A 26972-nucleotide genomic window follows, 5' to 3' on the forward strand; every position below is an offset into this window, starting at 1 on the left:
CTACAGCAGCAGAGCATGGTGGGGGAACAGCATGGGTGAGTCATCAGCCAAATAGCCACACACTGAAGGTGCACATACATGCACGCATAGAGGCTGCACAGGTACAACCTGGATGTAGTTGCACAACTGGACACAAGACAAAGGCAACTTTTGAAAGCACGCACTCAAACACACAGACCACTTAGAGGTATTATGTGAGGCTCAGGAGTGTGGGCAGGGATGATGTGCTGTACGTAGGCATACCGAGGCAGTGAAGTGACTTAAAATGAATATCAGAGCCGCTGGGCGTAATGCCAGGGAAAAGAGGAAGACGGAGCGAGAAGACAAGTGAGATAGATAGAGAGATGGATGAACGGAACAAGGGGTGAAAAACACTCAAGAAATAGTGCACAACTAAAGGGAAATGCATGTAAGAGATGGACAAGGCGAGCAGCAGAGGGAGGGAGGGAGTGAGTGTTGGATGTTCAGAGTGAAGGAGAGAGTGGGAGGGAGTTCAGAAGGGAGGCAACAAGGATACACTGTAAAGAGGAGGGAGGGGAGAAAGAGAAAGAACGAGTTTATGGTGGAATGTGACAGTGTTCAGTGCATGGGAGATGGGACGGAGTGATTGCACCGTACCAGGTGTTGAAGAGGGGTGAGAGGGCGACCTAAAGAGATCAGCAACAAACGCAGACATCTCCTCCTCTCCAAGCCAGCAGTGTCAGCTGGTATCCGGCTGGAAGTGGTTTGTCCACAGTGATCCACACAGCTTTGGGGAATAGAGAAGCATCGGCAGTGACTGTGACTATGGGGGCATGCAGACTATAATGGAGGTAAGTCACCTCCAGCCAGACTTGAAGGAGGGTTTATGGCTGTTTGAGTGGATGTGACAGTGGACAAATGATGGTGCAGACTCAGTCAGGGCTCACAGACTTGCAACTTCAAACAGGACTGAGCCTGGTTGGCACTGGAAGATCTCACAGATTCGAGTGTGTGGGATTTGTTAAGTGAAGTTTTTTATCTTTGTTTACAAGGACTAAAATGTTAACTCGACTAATTTTAGTACCACGCTGAATTATGCCTGTTGTTCACTTTGTTAAACTTCCACTGAACCGAAGTTTCTCAGGATGGAAGCAGTCCAAGTCTCTTTTGCTACATTTGATATACAAGCTGAATTTCACAGTAAAAGCATTCCAGTGTTTCACGACATGCCGGCTCTGAATGAAATGCCTGCTTTTAACTTTTCTTTGCATAAAACTGCCAATCATGTTCTTAACTTTCAGCACAGCCATTATCGGACAAACCATTGTTTTTTAAACTGATAAAATAATCGGGAGGAGCTTGGGGCTTTATTTAAATGTCACTCTATACACAGCAATTCAGGGGAAATAAATGGCATTGGACACAGAGCCGGTTGTTATAGGTGTTTTAAGCATGAATTAGGGGGGGTTCTTCTATATATGCTCCACCCTGTGATTCTCTAAAGTAATTGGCCCAACTCTTCTTAAACATTTTCATAACTCGGCTCTATAATTAATAGCAGTTTCAGCACAGTCACACCCATGTACAGTAATGAATGTGTTGAGACCTGTGGGGTTCATGAATGGGTGTATGCTGCGCTGGTGACAAGGTGAACGGGTAAGTATAGGGGCACCTGTTCAGGCATGTTCAGCCTACTTTGTACTGTGACTTATTGTACAGAGAAAAACACAGGCTAGAAACAAAATCACAAGGACAGGACGTGGAGGACGAATGTGGCGAAGACGGAGCTGTTTGTTTTTCTTATTTGAAGTGCAGAATTCCTTTCTGTTGATGGAAATAATCACCACCATTTATTTTTTTTAAATGCAGCTCAGTTTCATATCTGTAGCGTGTAACAAATTATTGGAGCTGTCATGACCTGCTAAAGAAGACGCTTTCTTAAAATAACTGTCCCAGATACCTAAATACAGACTCCTTTCATAAGTGAAGGCTGTGTGTCAGAGAAGTGCAGCATCCCAACATCTCTGCGAGTCTCAGCTCATGATGATGTTGCAGAGTTTTACATTTTTTTCAGTAATGATTCATAAAAACATCTCTATTCTGATGGTATATGAATCAGACGAGCAACTGCGCACAGCCGGCGTGTGTCAGCCGTGACTTTTGTTAGTCGTGACACCTCAAACTATTGAAAGAACCATGCAGAGTTTTCCTACAGTGAACAATTTAGAATTACAAGGTCAGGGGGCTTTTATTTTGGAGCTGAGCACAGGTATCGCCTGCAGCACATATTTCCAGCTGCTTTCAGAATGATATAGACCCCTTAAAGTGAGCTCATTGTGTCTTCTCTTACTCCCACATTACACCATCCGTGCACACACACACACACACACACACACACACACACACAGCCACAGCAGATTAGGAGGATGGGAGGATGGTTATGCTCCAGAATGACAACCTTATCACTAAGTCTTCAGCTTGCAGGGTCAATGGGCCCCAGTGAAGGGAAAAGCTTCATTCTTTTCCACCTACCTATGCACGTCAATCCACTGTGATAGTGTATCAAACAAAAATATATAGTATAAGACGGACTTTTGAGAAATGGTGCAGTGACTATGTGAGATTATGCTAAAGAACGGTGAGTTTATGTAAAGTTTATCATTAACTGGTAGTGCTAAGTTATAAATATGTATGTTTAATTTAGAACAATTATATGATCTGACATCATAATATGACTATAAACCTGATCTGTATGCCTTTTACATTTTGACAACAAGCGAGACTTCCCTGCTTTAAACTCAATCGTTACACAAATAATAATCTGACACCACAACAACGCTTTTATGACAATCCATCCAGTTTACATTTCATATTTATGAGGCTGTCGCAACATGCATAAGCGACACAGCGCAAAAACAAGTGAAGAGTTATGGAAAAAGGTAAATATTTGCGGTTAATGGACGGGTGATAATTCAAAATATCTAAAAATACTTGCACTCACAATACATTTGCACTTGGTGTTTATAGAGTGGGATAAAAGCATTAGATGTAAATATTTCATGACTATGGAGCTGGCAGGCGATCGGCCGTATCTAACAGAGGACACGTACAACTCTTTAAAAACATTTTTGGATATATTCCAGGCCACTGCATAAGTTCGAAGCATTACAGAGAAGTGCAAAGACATATTGCGAGGCAATAATCAATCTTGGATGGACGGATGCAGCTCAATAAAGACATATAAAAGGAAATTTCAGATATTTAATTTTAGGACTCTTAAATTCATGAGCATCAATTCCAATCCTCGTCACAGCACTAAAGGCTCCCATTTAGACTCCATTAAAAATACATTTTCCTCTATACTCCAGCTGCCAAGGTTATGCAAATGCCTGTACTACAGGAGCAGTAGTTGGCCAGCCATACAGACCCAGTGAGCAGTGCAGACAACCTCCTTATCTATTAAAACCCAAGGAGGTTGATTGTTTAGTCGACCTAATGTCCCATTTGGATGCACATAATAGCATCTGAATGCAATCTAATTTCAACAGGGGGTCCTTCACTAAAAGCTGGCCTCTAGTCAAAGAGGCGGCCACTTGGCTGCCAATTGAAGACACCGAGATCAAATTAATGAGTAATAAATGTTTAACTCATGTGGATCTTAATCCAAACCCCTCTAACCTTAAACAGAGGCAACACAGACTGCTGGACAATACAAAAGTCATCATGTATAATGCAATGTCAGCTCCAAAGAATAAAAATCTCTCTCACACACACTCTGTCTTGCATGTCTGTCCCTTTCTCTGTCTGGTATTGCCTCACTCCCTCCGTGCCTGGTATTCCATCTCCTTACTCTGGAGCGGTAATGAGTGTCTGGTATTCTGCTCCTCAGTATTGAAGCCCTATTCATGCTCAATCTCCTTTACAATGCACTAAAAGGATTACCCAATTAGCTACTATTGGATGCCATTGTGTGCATATGCGTGAGTGTGTGTGTGTGTGTACGTGCTTGGCCAGTCGATAGATGTGTTAGCAGTGAAAGTGAAAGATAGATGGCTGTCTGTACCCCACACTTCATTCCTAGTTGATGTTCTGCTGGAGGCCACATTACTCATCCCCACAACTCAGCCACAGTGAGTAAGACACAAGATGGGGAAGTGTGTGTGTGTGTGTGTGTGTGTGACTGGGGGGCCCTGACAGGCCACAAAGGATGACAGAGAAAGAGACAGAGTATTACTTCTTAATAATTTAACCTATCAGCCTATCATCCTCTGGAAATATACTCTGTACTGTCATATGTGAGCGGTTTCTTCTACTCGCTTTAATTTGTGAATTTCTGTCGTGTCATGCCTGAGATAATGGGAAATGCCGGCTTCATTATATATGAATCATCAGTTACTTTGTGCGAACCAAAGATCGATTATCTAACGTGTTACGTCACACTGTTAACAATATGTTCGATATGCATACAATTAGAGGAATCGAACAGCATAATAAGGATTGATTAATCCTCCGGGATTAAAGGCACACTTCGGAACTTCATTTTAGTTCGGGTTCTGTTTGGTTTTATTCCTGGCACGTTGGAGAACAAAACAGCGTTTATATCGTGCAACTAGGAATATATTTGGACACCCTATCACCTTTTAAAGCTTTTTAATATTAACAATTCTGGAGAGACTTAAACCAGCAATGTATTTTTCTAACAAGGACTTCCTGTCAAGTCATAGTCTGATATGTCTCATGTTAGCTCACCTGTTCATGAGCCAACATGGATGTTGTGGAACTGGTTACGTCAATTTGATAGCTTTTGGAGTTGAAAGGTTGCCCTTCAGTAGTCAGTAGTCGACTCCTAAGCGTAAGTCTTTGATGTCAGACATCCCCTGCAGCGCTTAAACACACCATACTAAGAAGCCTTGCAAAACAAGTCTACATGATGCTGCACTGACATTAGCCAAATGTCAAATACGACAAACATATTTAAGATCTTGAATGAATAAATAAACAATTTTCTTGAAAATTAATTGGATTGATGTTAGCGGGGAACCAATTTGTACATCAAGATCAGTTTACTCATCGTGGTGAGCTTTAACTTTGAGACTTTGAGTTCAGAAACTCTGCACGCATGGAGAGTTTGAAAGGAAAAGATGCTACTGAGCTGCAGTATAGAAAATATTTTTGAAGTTTCACACATATAAAAGTCAGGCTATCTCGTCCGCTGCTGCGTCAAAAGGCAGTAATTCAATCTTGAATTACAAAACTCTTATAGTACATGGGATAAAAAAAAATCCTGTTTGAAAGTTTCTTACAGATGGAAAGTGTTTCAGCAGGCAGGTGGGCCCTCAAATAAAGAGTATGCTCTTAAGATGGCATACATAAACAAAAAACAATAAGCTGTCTGAGGCTGACCTAAAAAAACAGACACACTGAACCAGATAGATTACACATGCATCTGTTAGAAATTACCATACAGACAGTGAGAATTAAAGTGATGCCATCTGGCATCATGGCCGTGTGGAGGTACAGTGAAAACAGAGTTTCATGGTCATTGTGACACAGGTATAAATCCTGGACCTTTGTAGCACACTGCTGCCTTCCTCTGGCTGTGGTAATGGATTGGCTATGCTCTCGGAGTGTGTGGCTCTGCTTGTGTGTGTGTGTGTGTGTGTGTGTGTGTGTGTGTGGAGGGGGGGGGTATGTTGTCAGCTGGTCTTGTGTGGGACAGGGCTTTGTGTCAGGCAGGTCAGCTGGGGCTCGAAAGCTAGGACGGCACACCGCCCATATACGCACACACACACACACACACACACACACACCCCACGCCCCCTGCCTACACAACACACACACACGTACACACACAATGCACACACTCTTTTGTGCAGGCACAGAAAAACACGCAACCAATCAGATATAAGATAAGATGTATGCATGCATCCATGAAAGCTCACCCCCCCCCCAACCTCCTCCCATCTCAACCGAAGGTCTTAAATCATACTGCCCACTCAAAAGCCACGAGGTCAAACCATTTGTGGTGCTTATTAAAAGTTGCAATGATGGAGTATTAAAAGATTCTAAATCACTTCGATATTTGAATCAAACAGAGGTGAAATTGACCGGCTCTCTGTCGTAAGTGAGAGGGAACATAAAAGTGAAATGGCAGGATCATTGTCCAGACAAACGGAAGAGGGGGGGGGCTGAATGAGACTAATCGAGGAACAATGGTAGTTCAGCTGAATGCGTGAGTGAAAGGTGCTGCTGGAAAAGGTTATGCCAGATCTACATTGATACTGTATATTATTTCATTAGTGGGTGAAAAAAAAAACTTTGCGAAATACTAATGGTTAAAAAAAAAAAAAAGTAAAAAAAAAAGTTTGAGACAGTATGATGTAATATGATGGAAACTGCAGTGCAATCCTGTCTGCGCACGTTGAAAGATCACAATATAGGATCATGTCGTTTCGCAGAGTTTGTTATTAGTTCAATTTTATCAAACTGATGTCTTTATTGATTTTTTTTTACGTGATCTATCAATATATGGTGGTCTGCCTGCAGACACATGGTAAAGCTGTCTGTTCCTCGCATTAAGAGAACATATATTTTTTACTTATGACAAATATGGGGTGAGATTTACACTTGTTTTGTCAGCAGCAGAGCTTGGGGGCCATATCTTTCCTGTTGTTGTTGTTTGTTCATTTGGAACTCAGTACCTTGTATATTTTCCCGTCATGATGTGCGATTGTATTTCATCCACAAGGTGTTTTGTCAACAGTGTGTACTCTGTGGGATGCAGAACGCTCCACTGCCTTGGAGAGACCCCGAACTCCAGCAACGAGACTGTGTGAAAGTGTGTGTTCTTTGTGTGTACGTGTGGAAGGTGTGTGTGGGAGAGTGGCTCTGTATGTGTATGTCTGAACAAACAGCATAAAGGCAGGAAGGTGGTAAATCACTATAAAAACTGAGGCTCTCCAGCCCTCTCATTGTGAGGACTAGTCATTTATTTAACACTCAAATATGGTCCTGGGCTGTTTTGGGAGAATACATCAACCGGCACACAAGAGTCCACACAAAGAGCGGCACACTTCAACAGACAAAGAGCAAAAAAAAAAAAAAAAAAAAGAGAGGCCAAGCGCCTTTTTTTCCTCCTTCAGATGAAGTGTTGTTTGTTCAGGGTGGGTGCAGGGCACCGAGTGGGACGGATGGATGGAGGGAGGGATTGATGGGAGGGAGGGAGGGTGGCTGAATGGTTATTACACATTGAATCGATGCACAAGCGGAGGGTGTCTGTGGGTGATAGTGGGTAGAGGAGGGGGTCTACATGGGGGCGGGGGTGAAAGATCTTTTGTGAAGGCTGGGAGTTAATCACTTGAGCGGCACACGCCAGTTCTATGGGAGCACATGTTGTACACTGGCTCCCCTGAGAGGGGGGGGGGCAGGTCCTGAAACACACACACACACACACACACACACACACACACACACACAGAACTGAATTTACATGTCAGTTATAATGCAAAGCTGGGTGTGGGCCGACTAGGAAAGCAGAAGACCCACCCCCTTAACAGAACAGTTAGTAGACCCTCCTGCCTGTAGTGATAGTGTGAGCTTTGCATTTGCTGCTGGTTCATTCAAGGGCATACACACACAGTCGTACACACATGTCTGCCTGTTCGGCTCCTCCACGACTGGATAGATGACTCTGCACGGGCCTTGCTAGAGATGGATGCTTAGTTTGACCTGGCAGTAAGTATAATCTATTGTTTCATTACTTCAGTCCCGTGTAAGTGGCGGATGCTAATATCTGAGAGTGATAGTGAAAGTTTAGATCTAGCAGCAAACATCCAGGCTCGTCACAGACTGTTTCCATCAGTGGCACCGGGGACTGCTTCACTTTTTACTATCGCAGGTACAAATTTAACATCATATACAATTACTCATTTTCGGTGGCTGTTTACTTGGCAGAACATATTTTGAATTTCATCCTGAATGAAACAGAAAATCTGCTGGAAAACCTCCAACTGACTTTGTGATTCATGATTAGAAGGCTCCTTGCAATCATCCTTCCTTTCCTGTACCTTAATTCGAAGATAACTGTCACCTTTTTACTCCGCCATAGCAACCACTCAAACTTTCCCTCGTCCTTCTCTACGCATCTTCTCTGCCTCACTTGCTGTCTCTCTCTGATGCTCCTATTATTCTCCACATTGCGAAACATCTATTTTGCACGTCTCATCTAGCTTATGAATGTTTTCCGGACGATGAAAAGTGACAGCCTTGATCAGCACTTCCACATTCATTCAGCATTTTGCTCTTCAAGCATGGCCATCAAACACCTCAGGAAAATGAGAGTGACAGCCATGTGTATCCTTACAAACACCGCTGTGCAACCAATAATTGTGGATTAGCCTCAAGCCAAATGCAATGTACACTAATGAATGACTTAGGGCAGGACATTAGTCGCCTTCTTTGTTGTTGCGGACATTATAAAATGTTTAACGCCTGATGGCCAGGTGGTTAGGGAAGCCCACAGGCCTGATCAGCCAGTATGGAGCCCTCTGCTACTAAGTCACAACTGAGGGGACTTTTCCCCTGTGGGTTAGAGATCATGGCTTGCAGCATCTGTGGTCTGGTTGTCTTTAAAAAGGAGGTGGGGACAGCGAAATGAGAGCATCACTAATACCTCCGTGAATAAATGTCCTTGTAGGCTATTTTTAAGGGAGAATGTCAAAAACGCAAATCCATCCATGTTCTGCATGCTTAATCCAATCTTTAGTTCATAAATCCAGGCCATTACTTGCAGTGTGGTTTGTCTATACTATGTTCAAGTACTATAGCAAATATAAAATGGCACAGCATTGTTCAGATGGCAGCACAAGCCAAGTGTTGAGTAGGCAGTAAGTAGCCTAATTGCCAGTTTGTTTAGAGGAAGGGCACCCAAAGGGTTATTTGTCAAATTCAACGGCCAAGCCATAAATCTACAGACACAAAGCCAGGCAGAGAGCCAAGATGGACTCTGTTTTTTTTTAAAACTTTGTTTGTTTTGCAAATGTTAACACACCTGCTTCAACAGCACATATCTGAACTGAAGAGGAAACAATAAAAAAAAAAAGATAAGGAAACTCAAAGGAAACTATGACACGTTTCTCTGTGTTCAGTGTGTATTATCCCTTTCTTGTCTTGCAGATGAAGACACTGACAGGACTTCTCTGTGGTCATGAGTTGTGTCCTCCCTTCACTTCTGCGTAACTCGACCGTCTGGATTTCCGCCCCACCTTCTGCTCACCTATGCCTGCAGGACCATGGGTAGTGTCAGCAGCCTCGTCAACAGCAACAGCGTCAACAGCAACCACTGCAAAGCTTCTGACTATAGGTTAAAAAAGGGAGCCAACCATCAAAGAAAGAGTGGAGGTTGCGGCCTTGACGGGTTACTCAAGTGCGGCTTCGCTCAGGGCTCCTCGTCCATGACTCATCCCTCTAAAGGCCTGGCCCACACTCGGTCAGGGCGAAGTGAAGATTTTTTTTACATCAAAGTAAGCTCACGTCAACAGTATGTTTTCAATTCCTAGGAAATTATAGAAATATAAAAAAAAATGTTTAACCTGTTTCATATAAGGTGAGCCATAAGCCAAGGTCAGTGTACCACAGAGGAGGATCGATGGAAGATCATGCAGGTGGAAAGAAGAGAGATGGGGAATCAGATGAGAGACTGCAACCAAAACTGCTGCTCACGTCAGGAAAAATGACTGAGAAGGTGAGCAAAAGTTCTATTATTTCTTCTCTCCTGGTTTATCAGAAATAAATAAATAAATAAATAAATAAATAAATAAATACAATTTGATTTTAAAGCTCCGGTGTGTAAGGGTTGCAGACAGTAACAACAGCACTACATGCTACCAAAATTATAAACACTAGTCAGCAAGTTAGATTAAAAGATTGATGGCAAATTCATATCTGTGGGGTTAATTTCATATTTAGTGTGCAGACCTGAGAAGTCTTCTCATTAAACTCTCTGCAAGAAAGTGAATAAACTATTTCCCAAAATGTCAAATAATTTATTTAAGAATATTAGATTCAGAGATTAATTCAATTTAATTCAATTTGTCAATTTTCATAGTCTCATATAACTTAGTTTTGTGTTTTTCTTGTCTGGGGCCGTTGCCATGGTTATTCTTACAACCATTAAGAAGTCATACTGCAGCAGACTTTGAAAACCTCACAGCAAAGTTAAGGCTATAACATGCACAGCAGGTAGTTTAATTGGTAGCAGCCATTCGTTATAACCTGTGTTGAACCTTCCCAGCTTATTAATCACCCCCTCCCAGATTAATGACCTAAGAATGCCTTGATCTTCTCAGAGAAGTCATTTCTGTGCCAAGAATACGTAGGCAAACTGAGACTCCTTCAATAGGTCTTTATTCCTCAGGGGCACGAGGGAGGGGAAAGGAGGGGAATAGGAAGCAGCTTTAAAAGAGACAGAGCAGAGAATAAGAGAGAAAAGAGAGAAAGATCGAGGGCCAAAGAGAGTTTGAAGGATAGAAAGAGAGAAAGAGAGAAAAAAAAAAAACGGCATCCCAGTCATGAAGTCAGTGAGAAGGAATGCTGAGCTCACAAGCTTTACCTCTTACACTTCAGCAGTAAGTCATATTATTAATATCATAGAGAAGGGCTATTCATCTTCCCGCAGACAGCACATGGGGGAGAGATGTGGGATGCAGAAGGGAGGAAGGAGGGTATAAAGGAGGAAGGAGGGGTACAGGACTGCTTGTGACATTCTTGGGACAGCACAGATGGACCATGTGGACTATAAGTTCATCTTCGAAATGAGTTTTCTCTTCTATGACAGTCCAGTGAACTTCACCTGCAACTACCGCTGTGAAGCTTTTAACACCGCCTGCTCGTAGTGAAGCTTTCTGCACACATCAGTGGTTCTATTTCTAATGTGAAAAGATCCGATTGGAATATATCTGTCCCTTTCATTTGTACAGACTTCTTGGCATGTGATGATATCCATCCCAGTGAAAGCCAGTCATTATGATTTTCAGGTTTCTGAATGTGACCCATCCTTGGCTTTTTGTGCGACTTGCCTTTTGCCGCAACTTCAGCTAAGATGAGCCACAGAATATAAAAACAAAAACAGGGACGAGCACTCCTGACTGTGTGTCATTTCACTCTTCTAGACCTCTGCTGAGAAGTCATTGATCCGTTCCATTGCATTCAAGCCTGTGATTCCCAGGAGTACATCCTCCACAGAGACAGACCACATCCTTTGTCCTCTGGAGAAAGCAAGGACTCCAGACAACAGACACAAGCAAGACACCTTCTCAGGTCTTTATCTAAATTATACTGATAAACTGCTGCCTCAACGTGAGATTATTCATGAGCAATTACAATAAAATAAACGGTCATCTCTCTTTCTTTCAGGGACTCTCTCCGACTCGGGGCGTAACTCTATGTCTAGCCTGCCCACTCACAGCACTAGCGGCAGCTTAAGTGCTTCCACGGGCCCTGTCAGTCACAGTGATGGCAGCTCAGCTCCTGCAAACAGTCTCAGCAAGGGTGTACAACCCAGTTTCCCTCCATGGGTTAATGGGAATAGCTCTAACCTTGACTCTAGCTGCAGGTCTGGTTTGAACAACGGGGGGTTGGCATCCAAGGTAAATGGAGATGCAGGCTCCCCACTTTCTGCAGATGAGCCAAGCCCTCTCTCTGAAACCTCAGGTGGGATTCGGTCCCCTATTACTACAGATGAGTCACTGATTGAACGTTTGGAACAGAGGCTGCTGGAGAGAGAGTCTGAACTGCAGGAGCTACAGGTACAAAGCTGTCATGTTACAAATAAACAGCAGTCTCTAAATTAAGACCGTCACTTCTCGTTGAGTTGTTAGACTGTGTAACTGCCTGACAAACTCTTACTGGAATGTCTTCACCCTGTATTAGGTGAGTTTTGAGGAGAAGGAAGCAGACACCTGCCAGTTATTTGACGAAAGACAAAGGTACTGCACTGAGGAGATGGAGGGGCTGAGGCAGCGATGCTCCACAAAACTACGACAAGTGTCTCAAATAGCTGCAAAAACCCAGCAAGCACTCCAGCTGCAAGTCAGGCAGCTCCAGGTCAGCCCACCTCCTATTTTCATTTCAGATTCATCACCATCCCACTTACCCTTTTCTCTTTTCTAATTAATATACAGAGAAAAAAAGTGAGTGTAAATAAGAAATATACCTTTGTGCAGGCAGAGAAGGAGAAGCTTCAGGAGGATTTCTCAAAGCTAACCCGGGAGAAGGATTTTATTGAGCTCAGACTGAGGTCTTATGAGACAGAGAACACACAGCTCGCTCCGACACTGGAGGAAACTCAATGGGAGGTGAGTCCTGAGTCATATGTGTGATATCAGTTGGGTTTGAAACCTTGTAGCATACAACACAATCTGCTAAAACCTTGAAGACTGCCGCTGAGGTGCCGGAACATAAAGTTATTCTACCACGGGAGGAACTGTTTTGCATTATATTTAATAAGAAACAGAAATCATAAAAGACTCAGAGAGCTCCATTCACACTTTGCTCAGTAGTTCACAATATTGCTTTTTAACATCAGGAGCATTATGTACTTTTTCTCGCTCTGTTATTAGCTCTCTTTACCCGTGTAGGTATGAAATCCCTAGCTGTGCACTTAGTTCCCAAGAATTTGTGAGATGAGTGGATCAATTTGTTTATACAAAGAATGGATCAAACGGCTGTGCATAATGTAAAAAGGGTGAATTACCAACTCTGCAGTTTTCTTTTTAAAGCATCTTTCAGCTCATTGTTTTGATTTTATGGCTTGCTACTTTGTTCTCAGTTCCATTTGAGCAGTTTTTACCAAACTCTAAAAAAAACAGGTGAAGAAAACAAACCTGAAAGGAGACTGAATATTGGACTTACATTTGCCAGGTGGCCAGAAACAGGACTCAAATCAATTACTGCACATTTCTCAACTACACGTACGTGATGCTGGGATAAAAAAAGATACATCAAAATAAATAGCACCTCCTGGAATGCCTTCAACTGCCTTCGATGTGGGGAACAAATCGCACAAAGTATTTACTCTGACTGGTTCCTTTTCATAATTGTCTCTGTCCAAATGTAGGTGTGCCAGAAGACAGGGGAGATCTCACTGTTGAAGCAGCAACTGAGAGACAGCCAGGCGGACGTCAGCCACAAGCTAAATGAGATTGTCAGTCTCAGAGCGTCACTGAAGGAAAACGCAGCAAAGATGGAGATGCTCGAGCAACAGAACAAAGCCCACAAGGACAAACTCCACTCCCGCACCATAGAAATTGAGGTAAGTCTGTTGACGGCAGTTCGTTTTATTATGGCACTCAAATGAGAATATGTGAATAAAACACAGCGCTCAAAAGATGAAAGAAAGTTATTATGTGCTGCCCTCAGCTGTGACCTTCAGACTGTTTTCAATGCCCATGTTTTAGCAGACTTTTATAATCGCAGCCTCAGTGAGTGAGCTAATTTGATACTTCATGATTAGACCTGTTATATCAGTCTAAACAGTCTCCCCCTGATGTCTGAATATTTTACATTTTTTTATTCAGGTGAGCCAAAATGAACTCCAGCGCAAGAAGAATGAGGCCGATTTGCTGAGAGAAAAAGTGGGCAAATTGGAGACAGACATTCAGGGAATGAAACAGGACCTGGCCATGGCCAAAGAGCAGAGACTGCAGCACAGTTTGCAACATGCCCAGACTCCGGCCTTGGAAATTCAAATTCAAGGCTCAGATTCTCTCGAACAGAGCCAAGGGGAGGAAAACAGTGGACACGACTCCACAGATTCACTCCAGAGGGAAGTGGAGAGACTGAAGCAGCAGCTCAGGGAGGAGAAGGATGCACAAGAGAAACTGGCCAGCAGCTTTGAGCTCGAGAGGCAAACGTGGAACAAGGAGAAAAACAGGGTCATCAAGTACCAGAAGCAGCTCCAGATCAACTACCTGCAGATGCACAAGAAGAACCAGGACCTGGAGAGGATCCTTAAGGAGCTGACCGCTGAACTGGAGAGCCGGACAGAGCTTGGCATGGACATCAACTACAGCTCAGGGTTACAAACATATGACGACGTTATTGCAACAGAGATTTAATGGAACACGCTCACACATTCAAAAGTGAACTGGGCCCACTTGACTGTTTTTTTCACCACTGATATTAATACCTGGAGATCATTCACTGCTAATTAGTGTTTTACAGGGGTTATTTAATAGAATGTGCATAATCTAGTGTATTTTGTGTCCAGGAAACAAAAAGCAATACAATAAAAAAAAGAAGCTTTTTGTGATGACACTGTTAGTAATTGTTTAAAATTAAATGCTAAGTTATTTAAGTTTCAAATGAGAATATTTTTTTTTATTTTTGTACCATGCTGTCTAACATGATGCCTCGTCATTCTAATCATGCACATGTTTGTAGTTTAAAACACAATCTATTAGCCCGGATGGAGGCCAGACAATAGCTGATTTATCTGTTTCATGATTAATGTCTGATGGTGACACATGATAAGCAAGATCGTGGCTTAACATCTGTCCCTTCCAGCACGGACAATGGCAGTGATATATCATCTATTGTGAGTCTGGGTTCCTAAACCTTAATTTACTTTTTGCCTTGTGTATCCACGCAACTGTATCCTCCCACACTGTCCATTCTCAGAGCATTTCATGAGTCATAAACAATACACAGGTTCTGTGATGCGTGACGGACCACGTCATTAAATTTGATTCAACGGTGGAACTCAATATGCAAAGAGATAATACTGAAGTTAATATATTTTATTATATCATCTGTATGTTTTTGTCATTCTCCAGATCTTGTAAAACTTTTCAGTGATGAGTAAATGCATCTTACAAGGCAGTGCAATTACTTCAGGTGTCATATTAAGACCTAATATTACTCTGACAATCAATCCACTTATATTAATATATGAAATTATTTTCTATACAATAGCTATTCAGGCTGACTGAGTTACTTTCATGGCTCCATCGACAACCTTGAACACAGACACTTTGGATCAGGACTCTGTCGAGGCAAACCTTAAGCCTGAACCATGCAGAGAATTAAACTTCATGTCAGACTAATTCCCGATACAAAAATGCACACAGTACAGTATATACCAGAGAACACCTCTGACAGATACCAAGGGTAAATGCAAATATTGGGATTCACTTTGTGTTCTGTGTGTGTTTGGAGAGAGAGATAGATAGATAGATTAAAGGGGCTGGATAGAATACAATAAAAGCAAATATTCTAAGAGAAAAACAAGAGAAAAAAGGGTGATCTCCCAGTAATGTCTATCTCTCTCCCTACATTGTTCATCTAACTTTGTGAGAGTTAGCTGGCACTGCTCCACTTGGAGACAAACAATCCTTCCTAGCAGCAGCCCCGGCCATTTGGCTCTACTATTTTGGAGCTATTCCACTTCCCACAAGGGCAAAGTAGTTTGTGAAGCAAAAGTTTAACTACTCCACCTACTCAATACTCAGGGGCTCACATAGACTATCCAGGCTGAAATATATGCACACACTGTGCCGGTCAGGAGTGTGTGGCAATCTCTGTAATGAGGCTGTTTAAGATTACTCAGCTACCCGCCATTACATTACATTACCTCAGCAGGTCAGGAGAGATTTGACGGCAGACAGACTAAGTGGAGCTCTAAGATGAGGTGCTGTAACCAGCGGCCCTCAAACTGAAGTGACTGATAAGTGTTTTACAGCCCTTACTCTGGGAAAAAGTGGTCAAATAGGGATGTAGCAAAAAAAAAGAACAGTTGATACTGTGGATATGGTACCGACTGAAAATTTCTTGGAATTCAATCTACAAAATCAAACGTGGAGCAACTCAGTGAACAGCTGGTGAGCTGAGATAGAATTGGAAATGAGTACCGACAAACAAGCCGTGGCGCAAACACAGGTGATCTAAAAAAAATAAATAAATAAATTTAAAAAAGCAGCAAATGTTTGTCATTTGTGCATCAGTGATCATTCAACACCTTTGCTAATTTACTTTTTTGCTGTATACTGAAATTCTGTTTATCTCAAAAAGTGAATTTTACATCTATCTCAGCAAACAGACTTGTTTACTGGAGCTCTTTTTTGGCAGAAGAAAACGGTGAGCAGATTTATCTGTGTTAAAAAAAAACACACACACACAACAACAACGAAGTTATTATGGGACTAATCTGCATTATGTTTGCTTTTAATGATTACTAAAACTGTCCATTAATGCAGTTCATATTGAAGGGTGTATGTGTAAATACTTGATTATGTACAGCACACCCCGATATGGCTGTAAACGTATAATGGTGTTTAATTTTTGTTTGTCAAACAACACATTATTTATTACATAACTTCACAAGAATTTAGAAATAAACATAAATGATGTTGCGATATATATTCAAAGCTGTCAACGGCACTCTTTGTCAATCCCTCATTATCACCGTCTATTCCTTTTGGACTTAAATAATGAGAAGATTGTTTTCCTCTCCTGTCTAATCATCTGATTTTGGCCTTTGTGGCGTTTCCTTCTTCACGCAGTCGCTCTTTCCAGCTCAGCTTCTGTCATAACTAAGCTGATTGGACCAAATCAAACCTGAAATCAAATTAAGGCCCATTGTCAATACGCGTGGCTCCGTCACTGGCATGAAAGGAGGACCACACAGAAAAGATAAGAAGAAATTCAAAATCGCTGGTTTGACATGAAAGACAATAGCGCCGGCTGGGCGAGGAGACGTCTTACACAAAATAACCATATGAGAATCATCACCTACACATATATGACTCTTCTCATGGGCTCTGTGAAACAAGTAAACAGCCATTCCCAATGTACTCTAACAGCTGAATAGTTTTTAGAGGCACATCATGATAATTATAGCTTTCAATACATATCTACTGTTTACTTAATAGTAGCAGAGAGTTTCTTTTGGCGGAAGGTTATGATCCAAATCTCTGTGAATGGATTCAGCTGAACATACAGAGTTCTTGTCCAGCAGATGTCTCGGGGTGATTGGACAGCAGTTAGGCAGCCGTCAGAAGACACTGGGTGATAATTTAGCCCTGCCCTGCAGTGACATGATAATAATGCACTCATATCCTGCTGTGATTCTCCTGATCGGCTGACAGTCAAGCACAAAAGAGCCTGAATTCATTAGTAATGGGGAGGCGTATTTGCAGACCTGTTCAACATTCAAAAAAGGGAACTCTGGTTAAATATTCACAGCAAACTATTGTAATAAATTCAGAATTTGTGAAAAAAATCAAATTGTACTCCTATGAATGGGAGTTTGTACTTCATTGCATGGCCTGACCCTCACCTCTAACATTATAATAAATATTCCATACCGGTAAATAATACATGAGTCAATAACACTGCATCAGTTTCTACCTTACCCTCATTACTCATTACACACTCACATACTCAAATGTGCTATATCCCAACCATACCCCTAAGCAATTAGTTGCTCTAAAATATCAGGGGGCTAGTTATTCGGGCATGTATTTCATATTTTTATTGGTTTATTCCGAGCCCTGCATACAGACCGAGCTACAGCAAACACAGCCTCAGCAAATCCCCGAGCTCCTCCGCAGTCAGCAAAGTAATTGGAGAGGGAGTCCCAAAGGGTTCTCGCACAGTGCTGAACCTTTTGCTACCGACAAGTTGAAATGGCAGTGGAGGTAGATAGGAGTCTGTGTTAGTGTGCAAGTGTGCGTGCGGGGGATATAAGTACAGGAGGTGGCTTGAATACTTTGTGTGAATAGGCCCGCAGTCTTTAGAGACTCGCTGGTTGGCTGGGAAACCATCTGGTTCCCCTGCCCCCCAGCTGCATCACCCACGGTTCCCCATTTCTATGGGGATGTAAAATTCTGCTCATGGGGGGGGGGGGGCTGTACGGGTGCCAATTTAAGCCCCTACTGCTCAAAATTAGTTAATTAACTCTATCTCTCACACAGAGAAATTTCCTTTGTGAGTAATTCTACCATTTATCGCAATCCAACTATTATATTGTAAAGCTTTGCCAACTATCAGCTTGTGAAATTAGCAGGAACAGTTGAATGTTAAATAAAAAAAAAGGCCCATTAGTGAATCCATAACATTAAATAAGCAGACAGACAATGACTTCAAGCTAATTTCAGAATTTGAGGCCAAAATTTTGAAAATGCACTTTCCGAACATGTGCTTAGTCTGCGAATGCAACTTAACTGCTGCGATTAAGATGATAAAATTAATTTTGTTTAGACAGAAATTAATTGATTTTCCAAATCAATACACACATCATGCAATGATCTTATCAGATTCCTAGTTACTGTTACGGCTGCCTGCCACGAGGGAGAAGATGTCAGAGTGTGTGTGTGTGTGTGTGTTAACAAGACATACTGAGCATATAATGAGACCTACTTGTGTCAACCATTATAAAATAAATGCCATATATACAGAAAATATACCACAGGCTTTAAATGAATAAATGCGTGTCAATTCTGTATACTGATGCTGTGCACTGACACAAAGTGATCATATCCCGAGGTGATGATAAAACGAAGGTGGGTTGCATTGCCTCCTTTCAGCTGTAAGAGAAAAATAAAGACAAGTAGTTGTTTTTCTTTCTGTTTATTCTATGCATGCATATATTCTGTATAATTATATATTAATTTTGACTTACTAAAAGAGAATTTGACTGAAGATGTCCCTCTGCATGTTCAAATTCTGTAAGACAATCATCTTGTTAATCCCGCTTTCAGTTATTTGGCATTTAAATTATTTGGATGTATAACAGTTACTGCGCCTCTTACCTTTCTCTGTAACAGACTCAAAGTGAGAAGCATTTTGTGAAGTGTTCTTTTCAATCTTTAGATGTTTGACTGCAAAGCAAGAAAGAGAAAAAAAACACAACCAGATGTCTGTAAATGTGTGTATAATCTCAGGTTTTGTGATGAATATGACAAACTGTGAACATGTTGGACTGTCTCGAATGCCTAGGAACAAAATTTAATTGAACTATGAGGATATAAAATGTATTAAAATGTGTTAAAATGACATTTTATGCCATGTTAGCAGCATGGCTCTAAGGATAACAATGGTCTATCAGGCAGTCGGTTCACCGCTTTGATCCAGACTGAAGTATCTCACCAGCTACTGGATTGCTATGCAATTTGTTACAGACATTCATGGTCCCCAGATTATGATTCCTAATGACTCTGGTGATCCTTTTCCCTTTACCACCACCATGAGGTTAACATTCGTGGATTTCAGTGAAACGTCTCAAAGACTGGTGGATGGACTGCCGTGAAATTTCCCCCACACGTTGAAGCCCTCCTCCCCCAAGGTTAAACTGTAATCACTTCGGTAATCCCCTGACTTTTCCATCTACCACCACCAACAGGGCAAAAATTCAAATGTGTCCAATACTTTGGTTTATGATGAACACGGCAGCTGTTTGTTGTTGTGCTTATCGCTTATCAAAAAAGTCTGCTTGCCAAGCACAGCCTCACACTGCTGGTAGACAGAGTCCTTCAAATGACCACACAGTTAGTTCTTGACTAATATGTTTCATATCAAATCACCATGACCATGTAAAACGCAGTTTTATTCTCATATTAAAGCATAGTGTATACAACACACTTTTCTTAAATGGTCTTAATATATAGGCCTCTCTCCTACTTATGATTATAAATGCGACTTGCCTGAATAAATAATAAAGTAAAAATGAAATAGGCTAATAAAAAATATGTGGCAGTGAAGATCTTTATAGCACATAGCTTCATTATAAAATACAAGGCATAGCCGATGGCTGTTTAAATATTCATTTGTCCTTCAGCTTCATAATGTGTCTGGTTGTGATTTGCACGTTTTTAAACGTCTTTTTACTGTATTGTATTTACAATTTAAGATATGTTCAACACATATGTATATGTGGGAAACATAGTCTGTTGACAGTCAGTGGTTTTCAACCAGGGGTCTCCCAGTTTTTGTCATATTAACTGACAATTTTCTCCAAAATAATAGCGAATGTGTGTACAAACAGCGCTCCAACTGGATGAATCAGCGGGCATGTGCAAAGACGCACAGCTCTCTTGCCAATAATAACTTTTTTATCAATCATGAACACATCCAGGCTAATAACCAAGTATAATAGACAGGTTAATAAGGTGAAATAAAAGTTGAATAGTAAATATATTCTGTGCTCTCTCGTCCAGCAGGTTCTTGTGGATCGTGGCTGCTGCTGCTGTGGTCCTGCATATATTACTACTGTCATTATTGCTGCCATATCTCTATTACAGTTTATAGTTAGTTGGTGATTTGCTGCTGCCGCTGTGCATATGTGTCTCTCTATCTCTATCACAGGTTCCACTGCTACTGTAATCATTGTAATTCATTGTCATTGTAATCATACAATATGTTTGTGTTGATTTGTTCTGTACACGTGACATCTATTGCACGTCTGTCCGTCCTCGGAGAGGGATCCCTCCTCTGTGGAGGTTTCTTCCACCTTTTTTTTCCCCTGTTAAAAGTTTTTCCTCACTCGAACCGAGGGTCTAAGGCAGTGGTTCTTAACCTGGGTTCGATCGAACCCTAGGGGTTCGGTGAGTCGGTCTCAGGGGTTCGGTGGAGCCTCCGCCCTGGAATTTTTTATACCATTTGTTACAACATATCTTTGTGAGCAATCGTTTTCGAGGATGCTGGACATAAAAACTAAGAAAAGGAACAGACTTTGCTGTGAAAATGACATGAGACTGGCACTTGCCAAGGTGAAGCCACGCATATCTGAACTGGTCTCTCAAAGGCAACAGCAGAAGTCACACTGAGGTAAGTTGTTGTGAGTTCATGCACTGTGTTGGTTTTGTTATTTGAACAAGGCGATGTTAATGCACGGTTCATTTTGTGCACCAGTAAAAAAAAATCATATTTTATTTTTTACTAGAGAAGGGTTCGGTGAATGAGCATATGAAACTGGTGGGGTTCGGTACCTCCAACAAGGTTAAGAACCGAGGGTCTAAGGACAGAGGGTGTCACTCCCTGTACAGATTGTAAAGCCCTCCGAGGCAAAATGTACTTTGTGACTTTGGGCTATACAAATAAAATTAGATTTGATTTGCTTTGATCAATCATAAACACATCCAGGCTAATAACCCAGGCCAGGGTTAAAATGTGACATATTTTAAAATATTAATTACATGTGGGGGTCTCTGTTTTGTTTGCCTCTTGCCCCTAACTTAAGTATCAGGACATTGACGGCTAATAATCACAATAACAGTGTGACACCGTCACAGCTTACATACCATTGTAGCTGTCCACGGTCACAGCAGAGATCTCGGTGCTTTCAGCAAAGCGAACGATGAACTCTTGAGGAAACATCCCGGTGGACATCCAGAATGTGTTGGTGTTTCTGTTTGACAAACACGTGTTAACATCCAAACCTAAATGTCGCATTACTACAGCTGACTACAGCTCCAACTCACCCGTCCGTGATGTTTTCAGGAGGGTGATTCTCGTCGCCGGATGAAGCCACGACGACTTTAGCCCCCAGGGAACTCAGAGAGGAGTCAAACATCTCCACAGGACAAAGATAATAAGCTCAGGTGAAGCAAACAAACTGATTTTTGTTTGTTTGTTTCTTTGTTTACGCGCCCAGCTCGCTTCCGCCGTTGCCAAGCCAACCACTCGCGTCGCGCGATATATTCGTCGTCGCCACGACAACAGCACGTCACTACTTCCGACACACGTTGCTCGGTTAGCAGTTAGCAGTTAGCACTTAGCAACATCTACACCTTCACATGGCGAACGGATGCAAGGACGTGTTCGTACGCGGGACCGGACAGGTTAGTTTACGGTGCACGGCCCAGCTTAACGTGACAACAACAACAACAACACGTGTGCACGCTGTTTAGATAGGTTCGCTTAGCTTTTGTAGCTTAGCTAAGGAAGCTAAGCTACAAAAACAACAACGCGGTAACAAAGAGGAAAGAAGGAAACTATGAATCTAGTGAGTGGGAATTAGTTAAAAGTGGAGATTTTTTTGGGGGCAGAAATCACGTGAATTTAGCCTCAGCTGTTTTGTTTTGACTGTAGCATCCTTTCCATAGTAAGTGAGTGAGGGATGCAAAGGTAAACACGTCGGGTCAGAAGTCAGCTGCACTCTCTTTGGAGGATCGAAGAGTCTGTACATGTTGTTTTGCATTGAACATCTTTCATCTGCAGATGCTCTAATTCTCTCATTTGTCTTTTTTTTTTGTTCCAGAGTGATGATTCAGATATATGGGACGACACAGCTCTGATAAAGGCTTATGACAAGGCAGTTGCATCATTTAAGGTAAAAAAAAATTAATGCATGTTACTAACTAAACTTCTCCAGGAGGTCCAGCAGGTTCTCGTGGATCGTGGCTGCTGCCTGTGGTCCTGCACGACGTCCACTGCATATATTACTACTGTCATTATTGCTACCGTATCTCCATTACAGTTTATAGTTAGTTGATGATTTGCTGCTGCTGCTGTGCATCTGTGTCTCTCTCTGTCTCTCTCTATTTATCTATCTGCCCCACTCAACCAGTCTCGGTGGATGACCGTCCAGCAATGAGCTTGGAGGTTTCTGCCTGTTAAAAGAAGTTTTTCCCTCGTCACTGTCGAACCAAGTGCTCGCTCATGGTGTCATTATTGCTACCATATCTCCGTTACAGTTTATAGTTAGTTAATGAGTTGCTGCTGCTGCTGTGCATCTGTGTCTCTCTCTGTCTCTCTCTATTTATTTATCTATCTGCCCCACTCAACCAGTCTCCGTGGATGACCGTCCAGCAATTACCCAGAATTATCTGGTCTCTGTAAATAATGTTACAAAGAGTACAGTGCTCTGTATGAAAAGTGTCATGAGATAACTTTTGTTATGATATGGCTGTCATGAGATAACTTTTGTTATGATATGGCGCTATATAAATAAAATGGAATATGTGCATGTGGAACGTTTATGTCTGTTTTTGTCGCTCACGTCTCCGCTCCTGCCCTTGTTGTGTCCTCAGACTGCCCTGAAGAGTGAAGATGAGCCGCCGCAAGCCTCCAAGAAAAACCAACCAGGAAAAAAACGCAAGAACAACAAAAAGAACCAGAGCAGGAAAAGAACCAACGCACAACCAGATAAAGAGGTGTGTAGCTGGAAATAACCAATGTTTCCCCAACACATTTCAGTGATCTAAATCGGTGTCTTCCACCCTTTAGTTGTTCTGGATTTGGTTTACCTCAGAGCAGGTGACTAACTAAGACCACATTGCTACATACTGACTCTAATTACAATTTATGTTGTGTCACAGTGGCAGGTCGGGGATTCGTGCTGTGCATACTGGTCAGAGGATGGCCAACTCTATCAAGCTACCATCTCCTCCATAGATGAGGAGAAGGGCACTTGTGTGGTTGTTTTTACAGGATACCTCAACGAGGAGGAGCAGAACCTCGAAGACTTGCTCTCAGAGACTTGTGATGACGAGTGTGATGACGAAACGAATGCCAAGGTGAAACAGAACAAATACAGTCGTTTTTTTTTTAATGGTGATGCACAGTGCCTCGAGTCCATTTTGTTTGTTTTGTGTATTTATATTATTCTCTCATCATAGCATGATTGAAATGTTGGACTGCAAAGCGCAAAAGGTTTTGTTGTCCTTAAGAATCAATGAAAAACAGCTTATTTTCAGACTGAATATTAAAAAATTTTCGATACTGATAAACACCTTCCACGCATGCACTTTAATTTGTACACGGCTCACCAACTTTACATTTTGCCATGCACCGTGAATGAGGAGTCTGATTAATTTTTTCACAGGGAAATCACTCAAGGCAATAAGCTCAGTCAAACTTAGTAGTATTTCTGTAATCTTGGTGAAGAAAAGCAGCACCGTTCCCTGATACAGTTCACCCAAGTTTCACTGTGCAAATACACATACCACAAATGAGAACGGGGATTGAATAATAGTTGCCTTTGACATGATTTTTCATGTTATTTACTTTTTTATGGCTGCTGAGTATAATAGTAGAAATTCACTGGCAGATGAAGCCAGTTGATACACTGTGGGATAAATGTCAATTACAGTACTCGATCTTTATCAAATAATAACTCCTGGACTGCATGACAAATTGCTATTTCACAGTGTAATCAATCCAAGTATTGAGTTGTAATTATTAAAACACTTGCATCTTATAGAGATTGTAAATGAATTAAGATATAGATCAATCTAATATTGTTTTCTTTTTTCATTGGTTCCAAAAACAAACTTAAAGATATTTCAGAAATGTGTTGTCATCAAGGTATTTAAAAAACTTGACTGGGTTGCTGTTTAGCTCAGTTGGTAGAGCAGCCGCCCCAGCCCAGGGTTCAAATCCGACCTGTGGTTCTTTCTTGCATGTCACTCCCCGTCTCTCTCTCCCCACAGTCCTGTCACTCCTCAGCTGTAGAATCGTCAACAGAGGAGAGTGACCGGTCAACCACGTCAAACCAACAAAACAAACAACAGCCACACAGTAAACCCCAGAAGTCCAAGGCCCACAAAGATCCTCCTCCTATGTGGGGTCCTGGTTTCCCTGGGTTTCCTCCAGGCCCACCTCCGACGCACGCTTTCAGACAGGTAAGAAGAATGACTCAGCACCTTTACTTATTAGTCAGCAAACAAAATAATAATATATACTATTTTCATTTGTTTTATTATTCCTTGAGAGTAAAATGTTAAAATTAAGTTTAAAACAAGTTTTTTAAATTCTGTGGGGAACTTATACAAGTAGTATAATTAATAATATAATGAAAGTGTTTTGAACAGTATTCCCTATGTTTATTTCTGTGCTGTTGATTGGCTTGCGATAAACTGAACAGGCATTATGTTAAGCAGTTTGAACTTTGTATCAGGTCATAAAAAGAGGACTAGAAAATGTGTTCTCTGCTGGAAAACGGTGAAATGCCTCTGGGTCGGAAGTGAGGTGCTGCCCCAAGTGATAGAGTTCAAGTATTGGCGTCTTTTTCATGAGTGATGGGAAAATGGACTCTGAAATGGACCAATGTGATGTTATACCAGACCGCTGTGGGCAAGAGGGAGCTGAGCCAGAAGTCAACTCTCAATTTTTTAGTTTATCCACGTTTCAGCCCTTACCCGTGGTCATGAGCTTTGGATAATGACTGAATGAGATCGTGGATACAAGCAGCCAAAAACGAGCTTCCTCCGCAGGGCGGCTGGGCTCAGATAGGGCGAGGAGCTCGGACATCCGGAGGGAGCTTGGAGTAGAGCCACTGCTCCATCGCTTCGAAAGGAACCAGCTGAGGTGATTTGGGCATCTGATTAGGATGCCTCCTGGTCGCCTTCTTTTGGAGGTGTTCCAGACCCGTCCAACTGGGAGGAGACCCCAGGGTAGATCCAGTACTCGCTGGAGGGACTATTTGTCCATCTGCCCTGCGAACACCTCAGGGTCCCACAGGAGCTGGAGCGCCTTGCTAAACCTGCTGCCACAGTGACCAGACCCTGGATAAGTGGAAGGAAATCGATGAAAAAATGTGCTTCGAAAAACAATATATATAATCTTAGTTCTACTTGCAGAAAGCTGCTGAGATTACAAGAATTGAATGACTCCAGACTGCACTTAGGTTATTTTCACTAAAGAGTGTTGACTCTTGAACTTCCTTGTGTAGTTGGTAATACTCAGATCACAGTATGTTTTAACCCTTTTTGTTTGTGCCCTCTACCAGGGCGGAAGCAGACGATCAGGTGGTCATGGACATGGACCTGTACCTCCTTCCTGGCCTCCCATGATGCCTTTTGGTCCACCTGTGAGTTAAAATACATTTTTACATTAATTACAAATGCAAAAGGGACAGCAGATTAATTCTTGATAGACAACAAATATTGTCAGCTTTCACTGCACTGTGTTCACACTCGCTCTGTCTCGTGTTGATGCCTCAGATGATCCCTCCACCTCCACCGATGAGCCCCGACATGGTGGATGACGAGGCCTTAGGCAGCGTGCTCATCTCCTGGTACATGAGTGGATATCACACGGGATACTATTTGGTATGTGCACAGACGCAAACTGACTTATTATGGGCAATAAACAGGATTTGGAGCTTTTATTAAGAGGTTCACTCTCTTGCATTATGTAGCAAGAGCAGTGGGTGTAAACGCTAATGCGGCTGCTGTTTTGCCTTTTTGATAAAGTTGCTCCATTTTTGCTGTCATGCTTCTTTAGATAAAAGAGCCTTTTTTCATCAAATGCCTCCAGCTTCATAATAGGTAGGAGTCCTTGACTTTTTTAAAACAGGAGCTGTAATAACAGGCATATTCTCTTTTTCACAGGGGTTGAAACAAGGACGCAAAGAAGCTGCCAATTGGACTAAACTGCACCACAAATGATAGGATCATGTCAAGATTTCATAGTTTCAGTTACTCAGGGCTTCACCTGGAGCAGCAGCCACCCTCCCTGTTGTGTGTCGTTCTTGATTCAAAGTGGAAATGTCGTGAATGAAGTGAACATGCTGTGAGCAGAACGTTAATCGGAGTTCAAGGAGGAGAGTTTTGTATTCTTTGTAAATAGCTGAAATAAAGGGTATCGGAGCACAGTTGATGACTAATATTTTGTTTTTTTGTATTGCACTGTGGGATAGACGCTTTGTTGTAAAATGACAATTTTATTGCAAAGTGTATCACCAACCACTTCATTAGGTAGTATTAGAGTCTCCTTTCCATAGAATGCACTCCAGTACAACAACAGCAACACCTGCTACGACCTCGATAATAAATAATGTAGGAACCAGAATTTATGGCACAGCTGTTGTATTGGATCACATTAGATTGTACATGTGAATTAATGAAGTGTCTGTTAAATGTGTATTTATTTCACTAATTAGCAAAAGAGGGAATAGTTTGCTGGAGGTTGAATAAGGTACACCTACACAATCTAAACAGCTTTGCCACTTCTCACATATTACAAACCTTATGATGATGATGACAGGTGTTAATGCTAATATGCCCATTTATGCG

At 41.9% G+C, this 26972-nt stretch overlaps 3 protein-coding genes across 3 annotated transcripts; 2 read left to right on the forward strand and 1 right to left on the reverse strand.

Moving 5' to 3' along the window:
* Nucleotides 1–547: 547 nt before the first annotated feature.
* Nucleotides 548–17326, forward strand: lzts1 (leucine zipper, putative tumor suppressor 1). The gene is made up of 9 exons (XM_019275931.2): nucleotides 548–812; nucleotides 9136–9482; nucleotides 9566–9703; nucleotides 11130–11277; nucleotides 11374–11765; nucleotides 11890–12063; nucleotides 12183–12314; nucleotides 13076–13270; nucleotides 13536–17326. The coding sequence occupies exons 2-9, from the start codon at nucleotides 9252–9254 to the stop codon at nucleotides 14073–14075; spliced, it is 1950 nt and encodes a 649-aa protein (XP_019131476.2). The 5' UTR covers nucleotides 548–812; nucleotides 9136–9251; the 3' UTR covers nucleotides 14076–17326.
* Nucleotides 17327–17477: 151 nt separating this feature from the next.
* Nucleotides 17478–21651, reverse strand: hspb11 (heat shock protein, alpha-crystallin-related, b11). Its single transcript, XM_019275930.2, has 5 exons — nucleotides 21435–21651; nucleotides 21255–21361; nucleotides 18768–18836; nucleotides 18638–18681; nucleotides 17478–18542 (listed from the first exon to the last, which is right to left on the reverse strand). The coding sequence occupies exons 1-5, from the start codon at nucleotides 21524–21526 to the stop codon at nucleotides 18450–18452; spliced, it is 405 nt and encodes a 134-aa protein (XP_019131475.2). The 5' UTR covers nucleotides 21527–21651; the 3' UTR covers nucleotides 17478–18449.
* Nucleotides 21652–21659: 8 nt separating this feature from the next.
* Nucleotides 21660–26551, forward strand: smn1 (survival of motor neuron 1, telomeric). Its single transcript, XM_027277859.1, has 8 exons — nucleotides 21660–21794; nucleotides 22214–22285; nucleotides 22986–23108; nucleotides 23274–23490; nucleotides 24403–24578; nucleotides 25685–25765; nucleotides 25899–26006; nucleotides 26289–26551. The coding sequence occupies exons 1-8, from the start codon at nucleotides 21750–21752 to the stop codon at nucleotides 26343–26345; spliced, it is 879 nt and encodes a 292-aa protein (XP_027133660.1). The 5' UTR covers nucleotides 21660–21749; the 3' UTR covers nucleotides 26346–26551.
* The last annotated feature ends 421 nt before the right edge of the window (nucleotides 26552–26972 follow it).

The sequence above is a fragment of the Larimichthys crocea genome, chromosome III, assembly GCF_000972845.2.
Source record: "Larimichthys crocea isolate SSNF chromosome III, L_crocea_2.0, whole genome shotgun sequence".
Taxonomy (NCBI): domain Eukaryota; kingdom Metazoa; phylum Chordata; class Actinopteri; family Sciaenidae; genus Larimichthys; species Larimichthys crocea.

Bases quoted from the DNA above. Each gene is read 5' to 3' on its own strand.
- hspb11 (XM_019275930.2), bottom strand. From the start codon at position 21,526: ATGTTTGACTCCTCTCTGAGTTCCCTGGGGGCTAAAGTCGTCGTGGCT. The intron at 21,362-21,434 runs GTGAGTTGGAGC...TTTGTCAAACAG, and splicing joins CCTGAAAACATCACGGACGG to AAACACCAACACATTCTGGA. The intron at 18,543-18,637 runs GTAAGTCAAAAT...TTTCTCTTACAG, and splicing joins TTCAGTCAAATTCTCTTTTA to CTGAAAGGAGGCAATGCAAC.
- lzts1 (XM_019275931.2), top strand. From the start codon at position 9,252: ATGGGTAGTGTCAGCAGCCTCGTCAACAGCAACAGCGTCAACAGCAAC. The intron at 9,483-9,565 runs GTAAGCTCACGT...GTTTCATATAAG, and splicing joins AAGATTTTTTTTACATCAAA to GTGAGCCATAAGCCAAGGTC. The intron at 11,766-11,889 runs GTACAAAGCTGT...ACCCTGTATTAG, and splicing joins CTGAACTGCAGGAGCTACAG to GTGAGTTTTGAGGAGAAGGA.
- smn1 (XM_027277859.1), top strand. From the start codon at position 21,750: ATGGCGAACGGATGCAAGGACGTGTTCGTACGCGGGACCGGACAG. The intron at 21,795-22,213 runs GTTAGTTTACGG...TTTTTGTTCCAG, and splicing joins TCGTACGCGGGACCGGACAG to AGTGATGATTCAGATATATG. The intron at 23,491-24,402 runs GTCGTTTTTTTT...GTCACTCCTCAG, and splicing joins GGTGAAACAGAACAAATACA to CTGTAGAATCGTCAACAGAG.